The sequence below is a fragment of the Zea mays genome, chromosome 1 (genome assembly GCF_902167145.1).
Source record: "Zea mays cultivar B73 chromosome 1, Zm-B73-REFERENCE-NAM-5.0, whole genome shotgun sequence".
Taxonomy (NCBI): Eukaryota; Viridiplantae; Streptophyta; class Magnoliopsida; order Poales; family Poaceae; genus Zea; species Zea mays.
In genome coordinates this window covers 279,859,348-279,879,416 of record NC_050096.1, presented here as the reverse complement: position 1 = coordinate 279,879,416, position 20,069 = coordinate 279,859,348, and the positions used below count along the sequence as shown (strand labels likewise).

Sequence of the window (20,069 nt, the reverse complement as noted above, 5' to 3'; positions counted from 1 at the left end):
ATCTGTTTAAATTTATAATAACTTAAAATTTATACCAATCCATTTCAGTCCTTGTTCGATTATTCTAAATCCATGTGAAATGAAGTTTATTGGAATATATTGAGATGAATTTTGAGATGTGATGAATTTTAACCGACTTAATACCACTTAATCCACATGAATTAACAGTGAAATGAACAAGCCATCTACACTCCAATCCATATAGAATTGGAATAACTGAACAAGGCAAAGAGAGAGACATTAGATATTGGTGGAGATTTTTTTAGTTATTTTGTTACCAGGAGATTTTACAGGAAAACAAGAATTTTAATTGTTTTGTTATGAGGAGATTATACAGAAAAATAAAATCCTTCATATATAATTTGTCCACGCCTGCATTTTTCTATGTTTTCTCAATCAAGAGCTGGGTAACCGTCCAGATGAGATGAAACTAACCCTATGGTGGCGTCCGGCTGACCGGCTCCGCCCGAAGCCGAAGGCCCAATCCAATACGCCACGATCCAGCGCCGTGCTGACGTCCGCCCGTCCGCGGTCCGCTATGCATGCATCGCCACACAGGAAACTCCTCACGACTCACGAGACGAGGAAACCGCCCGAGGAGACCCAGCCGTCCCAGCCTCCCAGGCCCCAGCCTGTTCCACGCGAGGAGAGGCCACCACCTGGTCCACCGGCAGCCTCACAGCTCGCGTCAGGCCCATCGCCATGGGCCGCTAGCCCATTAAATTCCTTCACCGGGCGGCTCCTCGTCCGCAGCCACCAGACCCCTCCGGTTTCTCTCTCTACCGGGTCGAAGTCGAAGCCCCTCTCCTCTCTCCCCGCCTCGTCCTCTCCCCTACAGGATCTAGGGTTTGCTTCGCTCGGCCTTCGTCCTTCTTGGGCCGAGCCCTAATTCTTCTGTCCCGCCACCAAGCAAGCCGAGCCCCCGGTTTGGTTCGCCTCCGCTGCGCCCCGCTTCCTCCCCGTACGTAAGCCCCCAAACTCTCCAAACCCCTCTCCTGGCCTCCTCTACTCCTCCCGCGTGTCCCGTCTTCCCACAAATCCGCGCTGCTCGTAGATTGGATTGTTTCGTTGTTTAGATTTTGGTTTGCCGTTCGAGTTGGTGCTTTGGGCTCCGTGTTAGTGGGCTCGGTTCGTCGGATCTGTAGCGGAGCAAGCGCTTCGCCGGGAATTGTTGCTTTGGTTTGGTGCGAATTTTTTCGTAGTTATTTCCCTTTTCCGGTCGGCGCGAGGGCGCTATTGGCGATGTAGATTGCGTGCGTTATATAGTTGGCCTATTTACCGTATTCTCGTACGAGCAAATTCTGGCGTGTTTGTGGGAGGGAAGATGAACAGTTCATAGGAATCAGTTTGAGTTTGTTCTTTGGGAAACAGTAACCCGTTCGGGTATTAGTCTGTTAGCTAGAGAATTACTTGTACATTTTATCCTGAGCATTTGAAACTTACATGATTCATTGCATAGTGCTACATTGTCGTGAATCTCGTACATAGACTAGGGTAGTCATACTTAAGTATGATTACAAAGTCCAATAGCCCTTCTAGGTTCCATGCTTTAATTATCTTTCGATAGGAAGTTCCAGCAAGGCAGCAACCATGGCTTGTTTCTAACATGAGTTAACTAAGCGATGAGCATGGTTGCCTTTTTGCACAAAGGCTATGTTACCAGTGGCATTATTCTGTAGCTATTTATGTGCAGCCCCATATGGTTCTGCTGAAGGGCCTGCCCTTGGACTTTGTATTTATTTTCTGTTTCAAGTCTTCAGCATGTTTAACTACTTGCATTCAGCACTGCTTTGCCTGGCATGGTGACATTGGTCACTCTTCTATTGTCTTGCTCATGTTATATTCATACATGTTTTATAATTTTTGTTCTTTTGGATACCATCATAATCGAGACGTCATCATTATGTCATCTAACTATAATATTCGTGTAGCTTTTGGAAAATGTCTACAATGTTGGTGGTCTCTGAATCTCGACCTGAAAATTTGTTACTTGGGATTTCTGCTATAAACAATCAGATCATGTTGATAATGGAATTAAATATCCGCTGTTTGTCTATTTTGTCATGAAAAATTCGAGATTTTATTTGTTTGGAGTCCCTTTTTCATGAAACAATCAAGTGAGATGTGACTGAATTGCACCTAACTCAATCGTATTTACTTATTAATTCAAATTGACAGGGATTCTTGGATTCTATTGGCTTCTATCTTCAGCATGGGTGAGCCAAACAGCAATGATAATGCAATGGTGCATGACAATGAGATGATCGATGGCAATGGGGTGATCCATGGTAGTGAGATGATTCATGGTAGTGTGATGATACATGGAGATGAGATGCCCCATGGCAATGAGATGATCCATGGAAATGAGATGATCCATGGGACTGAGATGGTTGAAGGCAGTGAGATGATCCATGGTCATGAGATGGTTCAGGTTAATGATCTCATCCACGGTAATGAGATGGTTGCCGTTAACGTCATGGTTAATGGTGATGAGATGCCCCATGTTAATGAATTCATCAATACTGAGGTGACCCCGCGGAGACGTCGGAAGAAGAAGTCGCTAGTTTGGGAGCACTTCACTATAGAACCCATGCCAGGGGGGAACTCAAGAGCATGTTGCAATTTATGCAAGCAAACCTTTGCGTATAGTTCTGGTTCAAAAATCGCAGGCACGAGCCATCTGAAGAGACACATCACGCTAGGCTCCTGTCCTGTTATGAAAGATCAAGACCGCAGGCTAACACTGCCGCTAGCAGGGGGCCATGCCACTGATAATGATGGTGAGGGTACAGTAGAGCGTCCTACTAAGAGGCGTTACAGATACACTGGTTATGCAAATGCTACTTTTGATCAGGAACGGAGCTCCTCTTATTTGGCGAAGATGATAATTTTGCATGACTACCCACTTCACATTGTTCAGCAGTCATCCTTTACGAAGTTTATCGAGAGTCTGCAGCCTCGTTTCAGGGTTGTAGATGTGGAGACAATGGAAGGAGAGGTGTATGCTGTTTTCCAGAAAGCAAAAGAAAACCTGTTACAAGCATTCAGCACTATGCCAGGAAGGATCAGCCTCACTATAGGACTCTGGACAACCAGTCAGACTCTTGGCTATGTTTCTCTTGCTGGGCAGTTTATTGACTCCGATTGGAAAGTGCACCGAAGAATGCTCAACTTCATGATGGTGTCTTCTCCTCATTCAGAGAATGCACTTAGTGAAGCTATTAGCTCGAGCCTTTTGGAGTGGAATATGAAGGACAGGCTATTCACTATCACATTGGATAATGATTGCTCTTCCCATGATATTTACAGTGCAAATCTTAGGGATCACCTGTCCAATAAGAACAACCTCATGCTTAAGGGACAGCTGTTTGTTGTGAGGTGTTATGCACATATCCTCAATGTAGTTGCTCAGGATGTAATTGCTTCAATTCATGGTGTGATTTACAACATCCGTGAGAGTATCAAGTTCATAAAAGCTTCTCCAAATCGTGAGGAGAAGTTTGCTGAGATTGCTCTGCAGCTGGAGATTCCCAGTACCAAGACTCTCTGTTTAGATGTTACAACCCAGTGGAACACAACTTATTTGATGCTGCTGGCTGCCTTGGACTATAAGCAGGCGTTTTCTACACTGGAGACATGTGATGATAATTACAATGAATCTCCTTCAGCAGAGGACTGGAAGAAAGTTGAGGCTACCTGTAATTACCTGAAACTGCTATATGACTCTGCACATAGTGTCATGGCTTCAGCAAATCCTACTGCAAACATCTTTTTCCATGAAGCTTGGAAAATTCAGCTTGAGCTAGCCAATGGCACAGAACATGAAAATCCCATCTTCAGCAGTATTGCCAAGGATATGCATGAGAGATTTGACAAATACTGGAAAGATTGCAGCCTGGTATTAGCCATTGCTGTTGTCATGGATCCACGTTTCAAGATGAAGCTTGTTGAGTTCAGTTACTCTAAAATTTATGGTGCTGAGGCTATGAAATATGTTAAGGTTGTCAATGACTCTCTGCATGAGCTGTATAAGGAGTATGTGGCACAACCACTCCCCTTGACTCCTGCTTATGTTGAAGCTAATAATGTGGCTGCTAACGCAAGTGTGAACCAGGGAAATCCTTCTTCCACTGGTGATGGTCTTCTTGATTTTGATATGTACCTTTCTGAGATTCAAAGTACCCAGCCTGCAAAATGTGATCTGGAGCAGTACTTGGAGGAATCCCTCACTCCACGTATCCAAGAGTTTGATATCCTTAATTGGTGGAAGCTTAACACACTCAAGTTTCCAACCCTGTCGAAGATGGCCCGGGATATCTTGGCCATCCCAATGTCGATGGTTAGCAGTGGCAGCTCCATATTCTCTGCTGGAACTGGGAACCGCATGCTCGATGACTACAGAAGCTCTCTTCGTCCGGAGACTGTGGAGGCACTTGTCTGTGCAAAAGACTGGCTCCAGTATTCACCGCCTGCAACTGAGGTGCTAGGTTCTGAGATGATCAAGGCAGAAGCATTGTAGCTTGCCGATACTGCTTCCATGATGAAGCACAAATAAGATTGTGTTATTTTTTAGTGTAGTTAACCGTAGGCATATTTTAGGCAGCAATTGCAGACATATATCTCTTCTGGCATTGATCTTATAGTTGTAATTTGTCATGTCGAACTCAGTTTAACTCATTATAGTGTGTATTGAGTTTAGCTGTGGTCTGAGGGATGTCTAAGGGATTGAGGTGGTAAACTTATTTCCAGATTCTGTCTATTGTTGGCTCGGGCATTCAGGTGATACACTTATTTCCAGATTTTGGTTATTGTTGGTGCTGCTGTTTATTTCCCTTCCTTTAGGTCATAACCTCTGTTTTGTGCCATGGATTGGTATCTATTTACACTTTTTTTTGATTGAGACAAAGTGCACACTTCAGAGCAGAAAATTACAAAAATATATATGTATATATATATATATATATAGTTATAGTATTTAGAGCCCTGGGCTCTCTCTAGTTAGAGAAAGCCCTAATCATTTAAGACCAGGTAAACCAGACGTACCAAAAAAAAAACTTTTATAATTAGTTATACAAGCATTTCTTTTGTATTCGTTTTAGAAAAAACGCAGAAATTGATTTATCCCACACCCGCGCCCAGCTATCGGATCCGCCCCACTGCGCCCCCAAATCATCCCAAGCGCTCCAACCACTCGCAACCCTAATCTAATTCGCCGTCTTCCGGATCGGCATCCGCCCTCATCCCCTCACCCTCTTCTCCGCCTTCCAGCCGCAGGAGCCCCACATCCCCTCACACTCTTCTCCGCCTTCCAGCCGCAGGAGGCTCGCCGCTGATTGAGGATCTCGCGGCTGCCGAAGAGGCCACAACGGGAAAGCAAATCCACGCGCCCGAGCGGCCCTTCAAGGAACCTGCTCGTCTCCCGGCGGCCGGAATGGTCTTCATCTCGTCGTCTACGCGCAAGAGGAGATCTGGATCTGGTTCGTTTGCTTTCATGCATCCTGACGCCTCCTCCCTCCCCTCCCTGAGTCGAATCGCAAACCGACCGCTCCTACAGTGTCCCACATCCGGTCCAGTAAATCCACCTTTCTATACCCAGGGATTCACACCATGTCGCCCTCAACCCTATCTCTTTCGACGGCTCCATCCCCACCCCAACCCAATCCATCGCCGCCCGCCGTCGCCCCAACCTCGCATCCACCGTCAACGGAAGATGCAAGCGCGAAGGCATGGTGGTGGACACAGGTGGCCGCGCCGAGAGCAAAGGCGCCAGTCCAGGTGGAGACGAGCCGCTATGGGTCGGAGTGTGGGACTGCTGAGTTGCCCTTGTACGCGTGCGCCCAGTAGTCATCGAACTCGCCCATTTTCATCCTCCCTTTCTCGTTCCCTGGGTGTGCATGTTCCAAGCACAAGAGCGCTTAGATTAGCGTCTGTGTGCTCGGTTTCGCACAGAAGGAAGGGGACAGCAGGGGGATGGGCGTGTACCTCGTCGCCAGCGATGGGACGACGAAGACGTGGGCACCTGGTGAGCCTACAGCCCTCTGCTGGTGAACAGAGCGAATCGGCAGCCGTTTCAGCTCGTATGTCACCTGGAGGTATAGATCCATGACTCTAGTGATTCAATCTGTTGTTTAGAGTGGTTGATCTGTGTCGTCTTCCCATCCGGTCCCCATATGTGGCATCGTCCGTCAAAACGTAGGCCTAGGGTTGATTGTTCTAGATTTGTTTTTATTAGTATTGCATAGGATTGTTAATGTCATGTGATTTTGTATGTAGCGAGTTTGCAGGAGATCCTGCTCTCAACATATAGGTTCTGTAGTGAATTGTTAGCTGTCATTTCCTCTACTAACAAAACTACAAATGTTCACAATATAAGTTCTACCTAAAATAATGCAGATATTAATTTTATTATTTAGTTGATGAGGTATGTTGCAACTAATATTTTTATTCATCTGGTTAAGTATGTGACAAGAAAAATAAGATATTACCTAACCTAGTTACTTTTTTTGTTCTTATTTAATCTTTTTTAATCAGTTCTCTAAAGTTAACATCCACATACTTTTACTGATTTATATGTGTGCCTATGCTGCAACAGTTTTTTTTGTCAAAAAATAATGGGTTTTTACGCTGGTTTATATGTGTGCCTATGCTGCAACACATCCAATTCTAACTAAATATACATAAAGAATTTGCTGAGTAGCAGCAGCACGCGAGCACCTCATATTTTATTCTCATTGTTTCTACTTCGTTAATTCATTGACCCATGTCTCTGTCTTGGTATATTCTGGAGACAGATCCCCACGTCCAGAGTTACAAGAAGATCAAGCTTGGCTGTGGCTGCTGCTGTGTTGCCTCCTCTTGTTGGACCGAAGAGAGGGAGGGGAGAAGCAGCTGGTGTGCAGACTTCTACTCAGGTGGAAGTACCGGCTAGGATGACAAGATCTCGCTCAATAGATATATGCATTATCATTTCAAGTCTATATTGAGTGACAGGACACTTCCTAATTTTTGCTAAAAATTGTTTGTCGTGCATGTATCAACATTCAGATAAGTGAAATAATGGTACTTCATTTGGTATTGCAGGTGGTCTTTTATTCTCTATGGGGCTTCTAGGATACATCTTCTCCAAAAGCACCATAAGTCTTGTCTTGGGCATTACACCAGGGCTAGCCACTCTGCTACTTGGCACTCAGTCTGAAGTTCTGGAGGAGCGGCAGATCCAGCTTCCTGCTTATCTTGGCTCAGGCAGGTAGAATGAATTTTAAGCAACTAGTTATATGGGACCTGGAAGTCTTTTTATGTCTTCTAGTGTACTTCACTATGCACTTATTTCTATCTCAAGAATTGCTGCTATGATTAGTCAGCGGTTAGTGACACTTGTTTTTTCCCCACTATTGCTTTTTTAGAGGTGATGCTGATGTGCAAGCATCTTCACCTTGAGTTCTGCCTTGCCAGAATGAATCAAGTTTATTTTCCCATCCTGCTCCATTTGAGGTAGCCCAATCGTCTGTCCTCATATCAACTTTCACCTGCCTTAAGCCTTTAGGTTCATTTGTCTTATATATACCATGGTAAACCACACCATGAATATGCCATAAATAAGTAACAAGAGTGTATAGCAACTCAGCACACACAGGAAGTCAGGATCCTTCACGTACACCTTTCATGTTCTTGCAACCTTGATTCTGTATGCTTCAGGTAGTCTAGAATATCAGATTGTTATATATATTTAACACCTTCTGTACCATCAAATTCAGAAATGCACTCAAGAAAAGGCTTTTCAAAACTCTTAGAATGTATTACAAGAGCAGTGCACATTTTCAGAAGCTAATTATGTAATTTCTTATATGTTGCTTTGAGGCAAATTGAACAGGGATTTGTTTGGCTTCCAAATGGTTTGTTGGTCCTAAAATAGTCAGAATCACATGGCATCTGTGCTATAGGTAATCTGATCTTCTAACTCAAGTTTGCATTCAGTTTAGACTTTAGGTTATGTTAGTTATAACAAACTTGAAACGACATATTAACAAGGAAATATCATATTAACAGTTCATGTTACATTTGCAGATATGGACCTCGGTGGTTTTCTCCACATTAGGAAAGCTGGAAGAGCCTTTTGAACTCATTTTTTTTGCTAACAGTGGTGTTATGGTGAAACAGAGTTTTGTGTGTATGTACCAACAGCTAAAATGTAAACACGACATTATCATAGTTGAGTACAGGAATAATTATCTCTTATATCTTATTGCAAAATCTGAAACAGTTCTCCTGTAGATGGTTATCTTGCATTTTACGCTACAATTATCTCAGATCACTTGTATCTTACACCAATTTATGAAATTTATTGATGCGTTTTATGACAATCTCATGCGCTGAGAGATACATTCGGTCTACATTCGTTATTATGAAACAGATGGACGATTTACGTTAAAATTTATACTCATTTACGTTGTTTTGGTTCACGATTTACGCTGAAATCCATTCGAGCCAGAACCCGTGCTCAATCGGCCGCACGCGATTTTTACGCCGTAATTCAAGCCTTATTTGCTGTTACGAAACATGTATATGATTTACGCTAAATTATGTACTCATTTACGCTATTTTAGCTCACGTTTTACGCTAAAATCTATTTGAGCCAAAACCCGCGCACGATCGGACGCACGCGATTATTACGCCGTAATTTCGGGACCCATTTACGGTTACGAAACAGATATACGATTTACACTAAATTTCGTACTCATTTACGCTATTTTGATTCATGTTTTACGCTAAAATTTGTCCGAGTCAGAACCCGATCACGATGGGACGCGCGAGATTTTTACACCGTAATTTTCGGGCCGCATTCGACGTTTCAAAACAGATCTACGATTTACGCTAAAATTCGTAATCATTTACGCTCTTTTTGTTCACGTTTTACGCTAAAATCTGTCCAAGTCAGAACCAGTGCCTGATGGGACGCACGCTGGTACGGAACGTGGCTATATATCACAGCTCGGGCTTTACCTGCACGACAGGGAACAGTGATGTCTTCACCAACGAAATTGTATTAGAATGCAAGAAAGCTGTATATTAAAGGAACACCGTATGCTGGTTTCTCCACTGCCTGATGGAAGATTTTACCAACGAACATAAATCATCAGAAGATAAGTAAGCTGAAAGCCACAAATTCTACTTTCAGATAAAGAAAACACACGATGTATCATGGCTTTAGTTCATGTTATTATTTTGAGACCTGTAAATAAACGGGAGAAAAAAAAAGACTCATTCCTATTCAGTGGACTTGACGATAACGTTCTGGTGGCTGATGGGATGGGATTCATGAAGACCGCTGGTCCAGCGGTTCGAGGCTAGGCCTGGAACTTATTACGGGTGTTTGACATAGCTTCGCTCCTAGCGAGAATCACTTCTGCAGAATTAATTAGTAAAAAAATCTGAATTACTCTATGGTGGAAGTGGATTGAATTCAGTCTCTATTTTGTACTATAAAGTGTGAGACAAAAAAAACTTGTTTCTCACCGCTCCCAAACTGCACCCTACTCTCTAACCTCTCAGGAATCACTGCACAACTTATTTGCCAAACGATTTTCGTCAAATAGATTCACTTCTGCTAGAGAATCACTCGGAATCAATCTATTAGAGAATCAACACTTGAAGCTATAGAATCATAGAGTGAAGCTCTGTCAAACAATCCCTTAATGTCCATGGCTCACGATTTTGTTAGAAACGGTCTTAGGAATTCTTTAAGGCCCGTTTGTTTACGTTCATTTTCGAGGAATTGGAAATGGAGTAGGCTATTTTTTAGAACATGACATTCAATAACTTTTCAAACTTTATATATAAGCTTATCTCAAATTTATAGGGTAGGAGATGAAAATTGATTCTATAGATTTACATGCTACTTTTCTAAGGTACAACTTATAACACACTTTTCTAATCTTCTACTTGCTTCTCTATAACATAAATGTAATGTATAACTATCTTTTTTCATATGATTTAGAATAAAATACAAGTATATTAACTTAATTAGTTTTATCTAAATTATAATTATTAAAATGAAATTAAATTCCAACGAAACAACGTGGTCTAAGTCTACTTCGGTTACGTCAATTTAGAAGGAGATGGGAGGGAATTAAATCTATTTCTAGTGACCAGGAGACGATTTAATACTTTTCTAGATTAGTGTAACCGAACAAGCCATAGTAGACGAAAGAATAATAGTAAACGTGTCTATGCTGCAACCGAACCCAGTAAGTCTTGAAACGGAGTCTAGCATTAAAAAGTGGATAGCAATCCGTTATCTAATCTTTTCTGAAAGCGTTGCTAGTATTCATATACCATAATAGCATAAAAAATATTACTAATACCGATCTACACTATCCATTAGCTCAGTGAAACTAATCGACGCATGATCCATAAAATTAACCTAAGGTCACAGGAGTCGGCCCATTCCCATCCCTGACGGCCGGCCTCACGCAGTCACGCTTGCGCGGCCGCGGCGTCTCAGACTCCCACCTGTGTCCAAATTTGTACCTTCTTCATTTTTTTTTATAAAAAAACGAAAAAGATACGTCCAAACTTCACAACAAAAACTGTGTCCATCCGGATCTCTTCAGGGACAGGAAAATCGCATCCACGAGACGAGGCAACGAGCCATGGAGATCGGCACTGACACGCGCCAACAACCCCTGGATCTCGCCAGGTCCCGCGTGCCAGTGCAAGTTGCGAGATCGATGGATGGATCGGAGCCAACGGGGCAGCCGGAGCCGGCACCAAGTACAATGCTATCGGCCGCGCTGCACGCGGCCGCGGTCTGCCGTCGCCATCTGCCGGGCTCTCTTCTTAACTCGCTATCGACAACGCATCGAACAGTCCCGCGCGCACACTCGCACGCACTCGACGCTCATTCACTGAGCCATTTACTCAGATCACCAACTCCAGATCTCAATGGCGCACTCGCGCAGCCACCACCACCTCCTCCTGCTCCCCGCGCCCATGGCCACGGCGTGCTTGCTCCTCGCCACCCTCCTCGCGCTCTGCGCCGCGCCGGCGCCGACCCACGGCGCGCGCGTCCTCATGCCGGGCGGCGCGGGCGCGGTGACCAAGGCGCAGCAGGGTGGCACCGGCAGCGGCAGCAACGCGACGGCGGACGAGTACCTGGCGCCGCACAACCAGGCGCGCGCGGCGGTGGGCGTGGCCCCGCTGCGGTGGAACGCGGGCCTGGCTTCGGCGGCCGCGGGGACGGTGGCGCAGCAGCGGCGGCAGGGCGGGTGCGCGTTCGCGGACGTGGGGGCCAGCCCCTACGGCGCGAACCAGGGGTGGGCGAGCTACCGCGCGCGCCCCGCCGAGGTGGTGGCGCTGTGGGTGGCGGAGGGGCGGTACTACACCCACGCCAACAACACGTGCGCCGCGGGGCGGCAGTGCGGCACGTACACGCAGGTGGTGTGGCGCAACACCGCCGAGGTCGGGTGCGCGCAGGCCAGCTGCGCCACGGGCGCCACGCTCACGCTCTGCCTGTACAACCCGCACGGCAACGTGCAGGGCCAGAGCCCCTACTAGCTAGCTGAGGTCATCAGGTCGTAGCGACGGAGCCCAACTGCCGCCGCCGGCGGCAGCGGAGTACGTAGGTTCATCAGTCTTCTCTAGTTCGGTCACGGAAAGGCTGTTTTGTGGTGTGATCCGGTGGTGTTCTTGGTGTTGTTGACAACTGCTTTGGTTTGGTGTATCAGCTTTTGTTGCCGGGTAAAACGCCTGTGAGCTGTGATGTGATGCTTCATCCTCGTGGACTCTTCTGTGGCCTGTGGATGCGTGTTGGCTCTCTTGAATCTTGATTCATCGCATATAGTACTTAAACTTTTTAGAAAAAATGTATAGTACACCACATGGGATTTGCTAGAAAGAGTATTTAGCTAAGAGCTCTGACGATGTTCGCTGGTTTTTTTTTTTTTTTTTTTTTTTTTTTTTGCTGCGGCTGTTGGAATGTTTGACTCCTTCGGGTTCGTGTATCAAAAAAAAAGCAACACAATGAAGGTGTGACGGCAATTAATAAGGACGATAGTAAATAAAACAGTAATTTGGAGAATGTAAATACGAACATCAAATATATCATGTAAAACAGTGCTTATTTCCATCGTTTTTTTTCAGTATTAAATTATAGATTACATTTATATTTTCGGAGTAAGGATAACAACTTCGTAGATGAGAGCTATCTGCTATTTCTCCGATCAGCAGATATCGAAATGTATATCACTGTTCCTCTATTTATAGACGCAGAGTACAACTTTGGTAAAATTACATTTATACCCTTAAATCTATACATTTGAACTATTTAGGGGGTGTTTGGTTCTGTGGACTAAAGTTTAGCCCGGGTCACATCAAGCGTTTGACTTTCAAATAGGAGTATGAAATATAGACCCAACCAACTGTACTAGATTCGTCTCACTTTTTAATCTTCGGCTGAGAAATTAGTTTTATAATCCGACTACATTTAATACCCCGAACGGAGGTTCAAACATTCGATGTGATAGGGGCTAAATTTTAGCAGGGGCAAACCAAACACCCCCTTAGCATGGCAAAGATAAAAGTGTCTTTTCCTTCTGTCATTTCGGCGAACTAACTCTAGAAGACTTGCTTCAGCTTCCTTCAGCTTCGTCCTTTGCCCCTTTATGACACTATCCTCAAGATTGTACCTTCGTCCGTAACCGATTTATCCGAAGATGCTTTTGCTAAGAGTACATGTAATACTTAGAAATAGACCAGAAATAACTATTGTTTTGGTGTGTTGAGGACCTTCGGAATAAGAAGACCCCAACAGGTTGTAACCTTTTAGTTCAAGCTACAATGTTTTCTAGTTATAGAGCTACAACCGTACGACTGAACAATCGACCAGCCGAACAAATTCTCTGTCAAAAGCTCTTTCTTTTTTCTCAGGGGATGGAGGACTACACTTCACCGTTTTGCTCTCCACTTTTGATATTGGCAATTGCCTCATTCACTCACAGATACTTGGGATTCACTCCCGCTCTCGACCAGCTTGTACCCCATACTACGAGCACCTAGGTGCAAGATAATATAAGTCTCATCCCCCGCTGGAAGTAGGACCTTCTCTTGCCCAAATCAGAATAAATCTTGTGTCTTCTTGCATCACCCATCTGGCCTGAGACACGTAGTACAAATTCACTCGTTGGTTAGGACCCTCGGGTCAAAACACCAACACCCTTAAAACCGGGTGTGACACCGAGGAGCGGTGAAAGTGCATCGACCTATGATCTGTTTGGGAATACAATATATTTTTATTTCTAAGACAACAATATTGTACTATTTGAATATACTATAGTACTTTAGGCTAAAAGATGTTTAGAGCATATCTAGAAACTCTGATTTGTATTCTAAACTATGGTTTTACGAATACCATAGTATTTGTGGGGTCTAAAAAACATTGATCTTTATTGGCACATGGCAGTAGTCTTGCTCTTCTCCTCCCCTCATGTACTAAAATATTGTATCTCCAAACTGGTGTTGGATTAGAGTGATGTAAAATAATATATCATAGTTGTGTCATGGTATTCGGTAAATTGTGGTATTATAAACCATGGGGTTTTTAAAAAAATAGTGTTTTCAAACAGGCCCATGTGGATTTTGTTGGATTTAATGTTACTCCAACCTCAGTGGGTTTTAATATAAAATATGATTTATAGGACTTGCATGTGTTTAGTCTCATGTGTGTTGTATTATATTTGGTCTCAAATTTGGCAAATAACTTGCAGATGAGAAATGAGCTCGAGGCATATTGATAAAATGAATTAACAAGCTTGTGTCATTGTGTGTACCAATAACAAATGAGACATGAGACTGGAATGATCTCACTCTTAATGTTGATCAATCACAAAATGAAGAATGACATTCATAGCGAAGATAATAATACGAATGAAACACATAAATTATATGCTTAATTGTTGATTCAAAATAGTATGTGACTTGATGGCTCGAGATGGTGAACATAGCAAGGAAATTTTGTGAGGTACTAAGCAAAGGTGAAGGGCAAACATTGGCTTGGCGACTAAAGAACCTAGCTATGATGAAGAAGAAAGTACTTGCATTTAGTCGAGCAATTAATCAAGCTTCGAAGGTCATGTTGATGTGAAGGATCAAACAATTTAAAAAGTGACTTTAGTTGATATGCAAAGTCATGATCAAAATGGATTGATTAACTCAAAGTCACAACTCAAGGAAGTTCAACTCAAGACATCAATGGTGTTGGAAACACTCGAATGATCAAAATTTAGAAAGTGACATTATTCAAATAATGTCAAACTCAAGTGGTATTAATTGTGAATTTCTATTTCATAAGGCATATGATCTTATCAAAAGAGGTGGATGACAACCTTGGCAAGGGCGAATAATTCATCTCTATATCAAATCATATTGAGGTCAATAGTGGTCATTCCATACTGTGGGTCAACTATTATGACTCCTCCATTTAACTTTATCCATTGACAATGAAATAGGGTATCTTCAAATATGGTCCATACTCGAGTTCCTAGATCTCCTCCATATAACCTTATTATGAGTTCTTCTTTCCATCACTATCTATGTCACCACATCATTTTGTCGTGCTCTTTGTTACGAAACGAACGCTTCAAACATGATATCATAGAGAAGTGACACATGACCTTAGCAACTATTCTTTTTTCTGGGGGTTCGCCCACCAAACAAACTTTTAATTTCTTGTTCTTCTCACCATGATACATGTTACAGTCATTTGGACATGCATGTATCTTACGTGCTTCCAACCAACAGGGCAAACAATCTCTTTGGCTTCATATGTTGATGCTGACAATTTGTTCTCCTCTGAAAAGAACTTCTTTATGAGTTTTAAGATCTCATTAAAACTTTTGTCAGTGATACCATTTGTTGCCTTCCACTGTAACAATTTCAATGAGCTACACAACTTTTTCTGGCCCGATCTATAATATGGAACAACAAAGTTTTATGGTCTTATAATATACACTCCAATTTTTTGCTAACCTTTTCGTTGTCACAGTCTTTTGTCTCCATCATGCAAAATTTGTGGCAAAGCGTTGTTTTCTTCGGGATCTTTAGCCTCACCCATTACATCATCTATAAAAGAATTGTACTGAGCATAGTTTGGACTTGTGTCGTAGTCCTCCTCTTCTCCATCGATCCTTTAAACCCACTGTTTCTCTGTGCTTAGTCTAACAAATATAGTAAGACATGAAACCCCTTTAAAGCAAACATAGGTGAATTGGTATTATGGTCTCTATATGGACAACATATAAAACCTCTTTGCTTGTGTCTCTCAGCCATCTTAAGAAAATAATGAACACCTTCAATATATTATTTGAAGTGTACATCTATTGATGGTCTATCTGCATTATCTGTATAAAATATTGTTGACACTATCTTTTATAAACATATATTTTTTAAAGACAACCAATCGCACAATTTAAGAAATCTAAACAAATATTTCAACCATACTACATGAGAGTAGGAAATTACCGACCTTTTCTTACACTTAAATGAGTGAAATCTTCAATAAATTATAGGAAAAAAGTTAGATAGCACATCCCCTCTTTAAAGCTTATGGCGCTATGAATAGCACATCTCTCTATTTTTTTATAATTTCTATTACCTTCATAAATATTATAACATATATGGGAGGATGAACTTACTAAATTTGTTTCCTAGATTATACAATCAACCACATAATTTAGAAAAATCTAAACAAAGTAAGTAACTATTTCAACCATACTATAAGAGAGGATGAACTTGCTAAACTTTTCTCACATTTAAATGAGTGAAATCTTCAATAATTTTTTGAAAAATGGATAGCATCTTCCCTCGGCTTTTAGTGCCATGAAAAGTGCTCCTTTCTATTCCTGATATACGTCAGCTTGAGGAGGTAGAGAGTTTATAAAACAAGAACTTTAGCACCGGTTGGTATCTCCAACCGTACTAATATAACGCGAAGGTTGTAGTACCTATTGAAGTACTAATGCATTTAGTACCGGTTGTATTAAAACATTCACGTTAGTATAGATTAAAGATGCCAACTAATACGAAAGCTTGATATAGTTAAAAGTGATATACTTAAACTATTGCCAGTGCCCGCACATACATAAATGATATTAATACAGTAACATTATAAAATAGCACATGTGAAACATGCTCTCATGCTGTCCTTGCCTACCTCGATATATGTTGTCCTTGTCTATCTCGATATATATAGTATGCTACTATACTATTATTATATGTCCGGCCAGGGATAGAAGCACCTTGATTTCCTACAACTATGCAGGGCTAGAGCAACATAGACGATTATATTAGCCATGATAATAATTAATATATCAGCTATTCTCTTGTAGTCTTTTGACAAGCGAATTCGGAATGCTCAACAATAGTAGAACAATGAAAACAAGTTTTGACCAACGCTAGCTAGACTACCCTTGGCTTCCTCCTAGCGGCCACTTGACCAAACCTGAGCCGCCGCAGGCTTGGCTGCGGCCTGCGGGCCACTATACGACGACTGGATGCTGGATGCCTGGATGTGGATGTGGATGGGTATGCGGCCTGGTAGCCCGCTGGTACTGTATTTGTTTCCAAGAAATAGAGAACAGTTGAATTATTTTTTATATCTATTTTACAATATATATCTAGAAATAAAGAATATATAGTGCTCTATCCAATCTAAACATTATAAATTCGTTTTACATTTTTGGTGTATCTATTTTGCTATATGTATCTAGATATAATCTAACGCATATCTGGACACACATGTACCCAAAAAAAAGTTATAATTTCAAACAAAGGAAATACATCACGCGATGAAAAACTAAAGCGTAAGTAAATTTCAAAGGCTTTTTTTATAGCAGGAAGACAAGAACAACACAGAAAACCATGTATACCTTGAGGAAGCATAGTAGCATCCAAAACTGTAGCCCGGCCGCCTAGGCTAGAGAAGGTTGTGATATTGGCACGGCTCAATCAACAAGTCAACCCGGCCGGCGATTTGATTGAACCGTGCCAACATCGCACTCTCTCAGCCAACCAGTTCAACGCCACCACCTCTCAATCTCGCAAGCCTTCTGCACCGATCGGCGCCATGGACGACTAGACACCCGAGCTCCCAGCTCATCACGTAATTAACTTGGCTGGCAATGGAGCGAGCGGGCGGGCGGGCGGGCGGGCGAGGCAAGCAGCAGCTGAATTAATAGGCGCGCGCGCGGCAACGACGATACAATACGAATGGACGCAGGTACGTAAGCCGAGAAAGAAAATAATAATCGCAAAGATTAAGAGGAATGGTTGAGACGTCGGCGTCTCGCCGAAGCCGCCTCATCAAGAAACCAGGCACAGCGCACGACGGGGGCAAAATAATGCAGACACAAATCGCAGGCACAGCAGGACAAGGCAAGACGCAAGGAGAAAGAGGCGGAGGAGAGGGGGTGGGCATCATCTGCCAGATCGACCAGCCAATGACCTGCCTCGGCGCGCGCCGCGATGCGTCTTTGCTCGATCAGGTAGTGATTGATGACTCCGTCCGTCTAGCCGCCCTGCCGGCCTCTGTGTCCACGCGTTCCACCTGCCTGCCGCCTGACCGGAGCGCGCACCGGAACCGCCAGTTTTTTCTGCGGGATCGCGCTGCATGCCTCCCGCGGCGATTTTCTCAGTCTGGACTCGCGTTGGCCGGCCGCGCGCGGCGAATTCATCGGTGCGGCTGTCTCCATCTGGTTTGGGTTGGCAGTTTATTATTGGCTAGGGCAGGAGAAGCGCTGGTTGCTGGGTTGCTTGCTAGCTTCTTCAGTTGTGTCTTCTCCTGCGTGTTGGGCGTGCGTTGCTTGTGAAGCCGTGATTTGTCAAGTCAGCTGGCACTGGCAGACAGACGGACGGTACAACGAGCGTGAGTACAAGGGGTTGATCACCTGTGCCATTGGGCATTTGCTAGAGCGCAGTTCCAACTACACGTTGGCTGCTGCTCTTCTTTGACCAGGACCAGGACAAGAACTGAGCATCTTCCATGCATCCACCTGAAACATCAGGTTCATTGACCGAACGTTTTACGTCTGAGAGCTCGTCCGTAATTAGAAAACATACGATTTATCAGCGGCAGGGAAAATACAGTGGCCACCTACCCTATTGCTTTGCTACCGGGGATGATCGTCTTGTGCTCTCATCAGACCCCCCATCCCCATTCCCCATGCATGGTGCTAGAGTGCTAGCTAGTAGCATTGAACACACGGTACGTATCGGCAGTACAGGGTACTGTTCCACGGTCTTCTTTCGGGCAGTACCATAACGTGCCCGATTCTCGTAGTCCATGAACCGTCCTTGATGGATTCTTCGGCATGGGCTGCTCGCGTCGCCCATTTTAAGGCGCGGCAGGAGCTCGAAAGGGATAGAGATTCAATGAGACACTTCCAAAAGTGTCCGCCTAATTGGATCACCAAACTATAGTTCGTCGTTACATAGTAAGCTAATTATAAATTGGTTAACATTTCCTTTTTCTTTTAATAAGTTATATATACAAGTGTTGGATCCAGATGCTCTAGCCCAGTGGCGGAGCTAGGCCTATGGCCACTAGGGTCTAGGCCCTACTCTTGGCCGAACTAATCACTATAGATCCAAGTTTCTGCATCGGCATAAAGAATAAGAAAGGCCTCAACGCGGGAAGTTCCATCAACTATGCTCGATTACGCATGCTACTGTGATGCGAGAAGGTGCAACCAAGTAGTAACATGTGCTAGCTAGCTAGGGTTTTGGCATGGCGGCTCACCGGCATCAGAAGGCGTCGGAGGCGGCGGGTGTGCGAGCCGCGGCGCTGCGTGAGCAACGGTAGACCAGACGTGCTTACGGGCGGCGGATCGAGGTGAGCGGTCACGATGGCAGATCAGCGACCATGGCGACGGCGCTGCGCGAGCGGCGGGAGGCGGAACGTCGGTGCAGCATCCATGCTTGCTGGCTTGTTGCTTGCCAGTTGGGGCTTCCACGACATGGTCAGCCACTGATTCAGTTGTTTATTAGTTAAGTCGGTTTTACATTAAATTGTAATTATCATGTTCAAATGAAATTTATATGTGCCATTATCTACATATATACAATTTATATTTTTGGCTAGTATAAATTTTTTAGTATCATATTCGGCCCTACACTTAGATAAATCCTGGCTCCGTCACTGCTCTAGCCCTAAGTCCCTAACATCCAAACCGTTGGTGACCAACACCAAGTCAAGTAGAGGCATCGACCCCCCCCCCCCCCCCACCCACCCACCCACACTGTGTCTTGGTTGTGTTTAGGGTTGTAAACGAGTCGAGCTCGGCTCGGTGATAGACCGAACTTGGCTCGGCTCCGCTCGTTCACTTAACGAGTTGAAAGAGAAGGCTCGACTCGAAGTTGTCTTGTGTTGGACCTTGATAAATAATATTATACTAGGTGAGTGCCCGTGCGTTGCAACGAAGACATATAATACATAAGTTACTGTGATATTATATGTCCTCGTTGCAACGCATGGGCACTCACCTAGTAAATCAAAAAAATGCAGCTTTAGGGCGTCCTGGAGGCCTGGAGTGATCGAGAGAGGTATTTAAAGAATAATAAGTAACAATAATGTCAAATTAGCCCTACTACGACCAACATCTCCTTTCTCTACGAAACTGGAATACACGCATGAACCAGCTAATTTTATGGCACTACTGTAACAATAAACAAGGTGGCAACAGATCGCAACACCAGCAACCAGCATCCAACCACAGAAGGGTTCTGCTAAGTCAGCTTGACATCATGTATCTGCTCAAATGAAATCCTATTTCCTCAACAAAACTGACATAAACCCTGCACAATAAACAAAATACATGAAATCAAAGAAAACAAGATAAATTTTGGGGCAAGGAATTCCTGAAAGACCACAAATCACGGACCTAGTGATATCAAGGAATATCACCGGTGAAGAGGCGCCACAGTCAACAAAACTGAACTAAAAATGATGTCATATCTACATATCAGGATGACCCAAATGGTGCACGCACAAACAACTGATCATGAAGCGTGACAACAGCGGA

General features: G+C 43.7%; 3 protein-coding genes, 1 long non-coding RNA gene and 1 other non-coding gene across 10 annotated transcripts; 3 read left to right on the top strand and 2 right to left on the bottom strand.

The window, feature by feature from the left end:
* The first annotated feature begins 464 nt into the window (after positions 1-464).
* On the top strand, positions 465-4,827 carry LOC100281597 (uncharacterized). 3 transcript variants are annotated; one of them, XM_008676867.4, is made up of 2 exons: positions 465-965; positions 2,179-4,827. In XM_008676867.4, the coding sequence occupies exon 2, from the start codon at positions 2,213-2,215 to the stop codon at positions 4,517-4,519; it is 2,307 nt and encodes a 768-aa protein (XP_008675089.1). In that variant the 5' UTR covers positions 465-965; positions 2,179-2,212; the 3' UTR covers positions 4,520-4,827. The 3 variants fall into 3 exon arrangements, with proteins under 3 accessions (XP_008675089.1, NP_001147988.2, XP_008675096.1); NM_001154516.2 differs by having other exon boundaries at positions 895-961; positions 2,179-4,757; XM_008676874.4 differs by lacking the exon at positions 465-965 and adding an exon at positions 970-1,184.
* A 1,884-nt stretch (positions 4,828-6,711) lies between these two features.
* LOC103643969 (uncharacterized) lies at positions 6,712-8,278 on the top strand. Of its 4 annotated transcripts, none has more exons than XR_561403.3 (5): positions 6,712-6,911; positions 7,081-7,246; positions 7,404-7,491; positions 7,871-7,940; positions 8,065-8,278. XR_561403.3 is itself a non-coding variant. In XM_008667140.2 (3 exons), the coding sequence occupies exons 1-3, from the start codon at positions 6,761-6,763 to the stop codon at positions 7,493-7,495; spliced, it is 405 nt and encodes a 134-aa protein (XP_008665362.1). In that variant the 5' UTR covers positions 6,712-6,760; the 3' UTR covers positions 7,496-7,679. The 4 variants fall into 4 exon arrangements, 2 of the variants coding, with proteins under 2 accessions (XP_008665362.1, XP_035820267.1); XR_561404.3 differs by having other exon boundaries at positions 7,858-7,940; XM_008667140.2 differs by lacking the exons at positions 7,871-7,940; positions 8,065-8,278 and having other exon boundaries at positions 7,081-7,242; positions 7,404-7,679.
* A 2,380-nt stretch (positions 8,279-10,658) lies between these two features.
* LOC103643968 (STS14 protein) lies at positions 10,659-11,784 on the top strand. Its single transcript, XM_008667138.4, has one exon. The coding sequence runs from the start codon at positions 10,942-10,944 to the stop codon at positions 11,551-11,553; it is 612 nt and encodes a 203-aa protein (XP_008665360.1). The 5' UTR covers positions 10,659-10,941; the 3' UTR covers positions 11,554-11,784.
* A 442-nt stretch (positions 11,785-12,226) lies between these two features.
* Positions 12,227-18,176, bottom strand: LOC118476171 (uncharacterized). The gene is made up of 2 exons (XR_004855593.1): positions 16,920-18,176; positions 12,227-16,601 (listed from the first exon to the last, which is right to left on the bottom strand). It is a non-coding gene; the product is annotated as an uncharacterized lncRNA (long non-coding RNA).
* Positions 16,962-17,065, bottom strand: MIR171i (microRNA MIR171i). The gene has a single exon (NR_121096.1). It is a non-coding gene; the product is annotated as a microRNA MIR171i (primary transcript).
* Positions 18,177-20,069: the final 1,893 nt, after the last annotated feature.

Excerpts from the sequence above, each read along its gene's own strand:
- LOC103643968 (XM_008667138.4), top strand. The coding sequence starts at position 10,942 with ATGGCGCACTCGCGCAGCCACCACCACCTCCTCCTGCTCCCCGCGCCC.
- LOC103643969 (XM_008667140.2), top strand. The coding sequence starts at position 6,761 with ATGTCTCTGTCTTGGTATATTCTGGAGACAGATCCCCACGTCCAGAGT. Across the intron at positions 6,912-7,080 it reads GTGTGCAGACTTCTACTCAG|GTGGTCTTTTATTCTCTATG; the intron begins GTGGAAGTACCG and ends TTGGTATTGCAG. Across the intron at positions 7,243-7,403 it reads TCCTGCTTATCTTGGCTCAG|AGGTGATGCTGATGTGCAAG; the intron begins GCAGGTAGAATG and ends TTGCTTTTTTAG.
- LOC100281597 (XM_008676867.4), top strand. The coding sequence starts at position 2,213 with ATGGGTGAGCCAAACAGCAATGATAATGCAATGGTGCATGACAATGAG.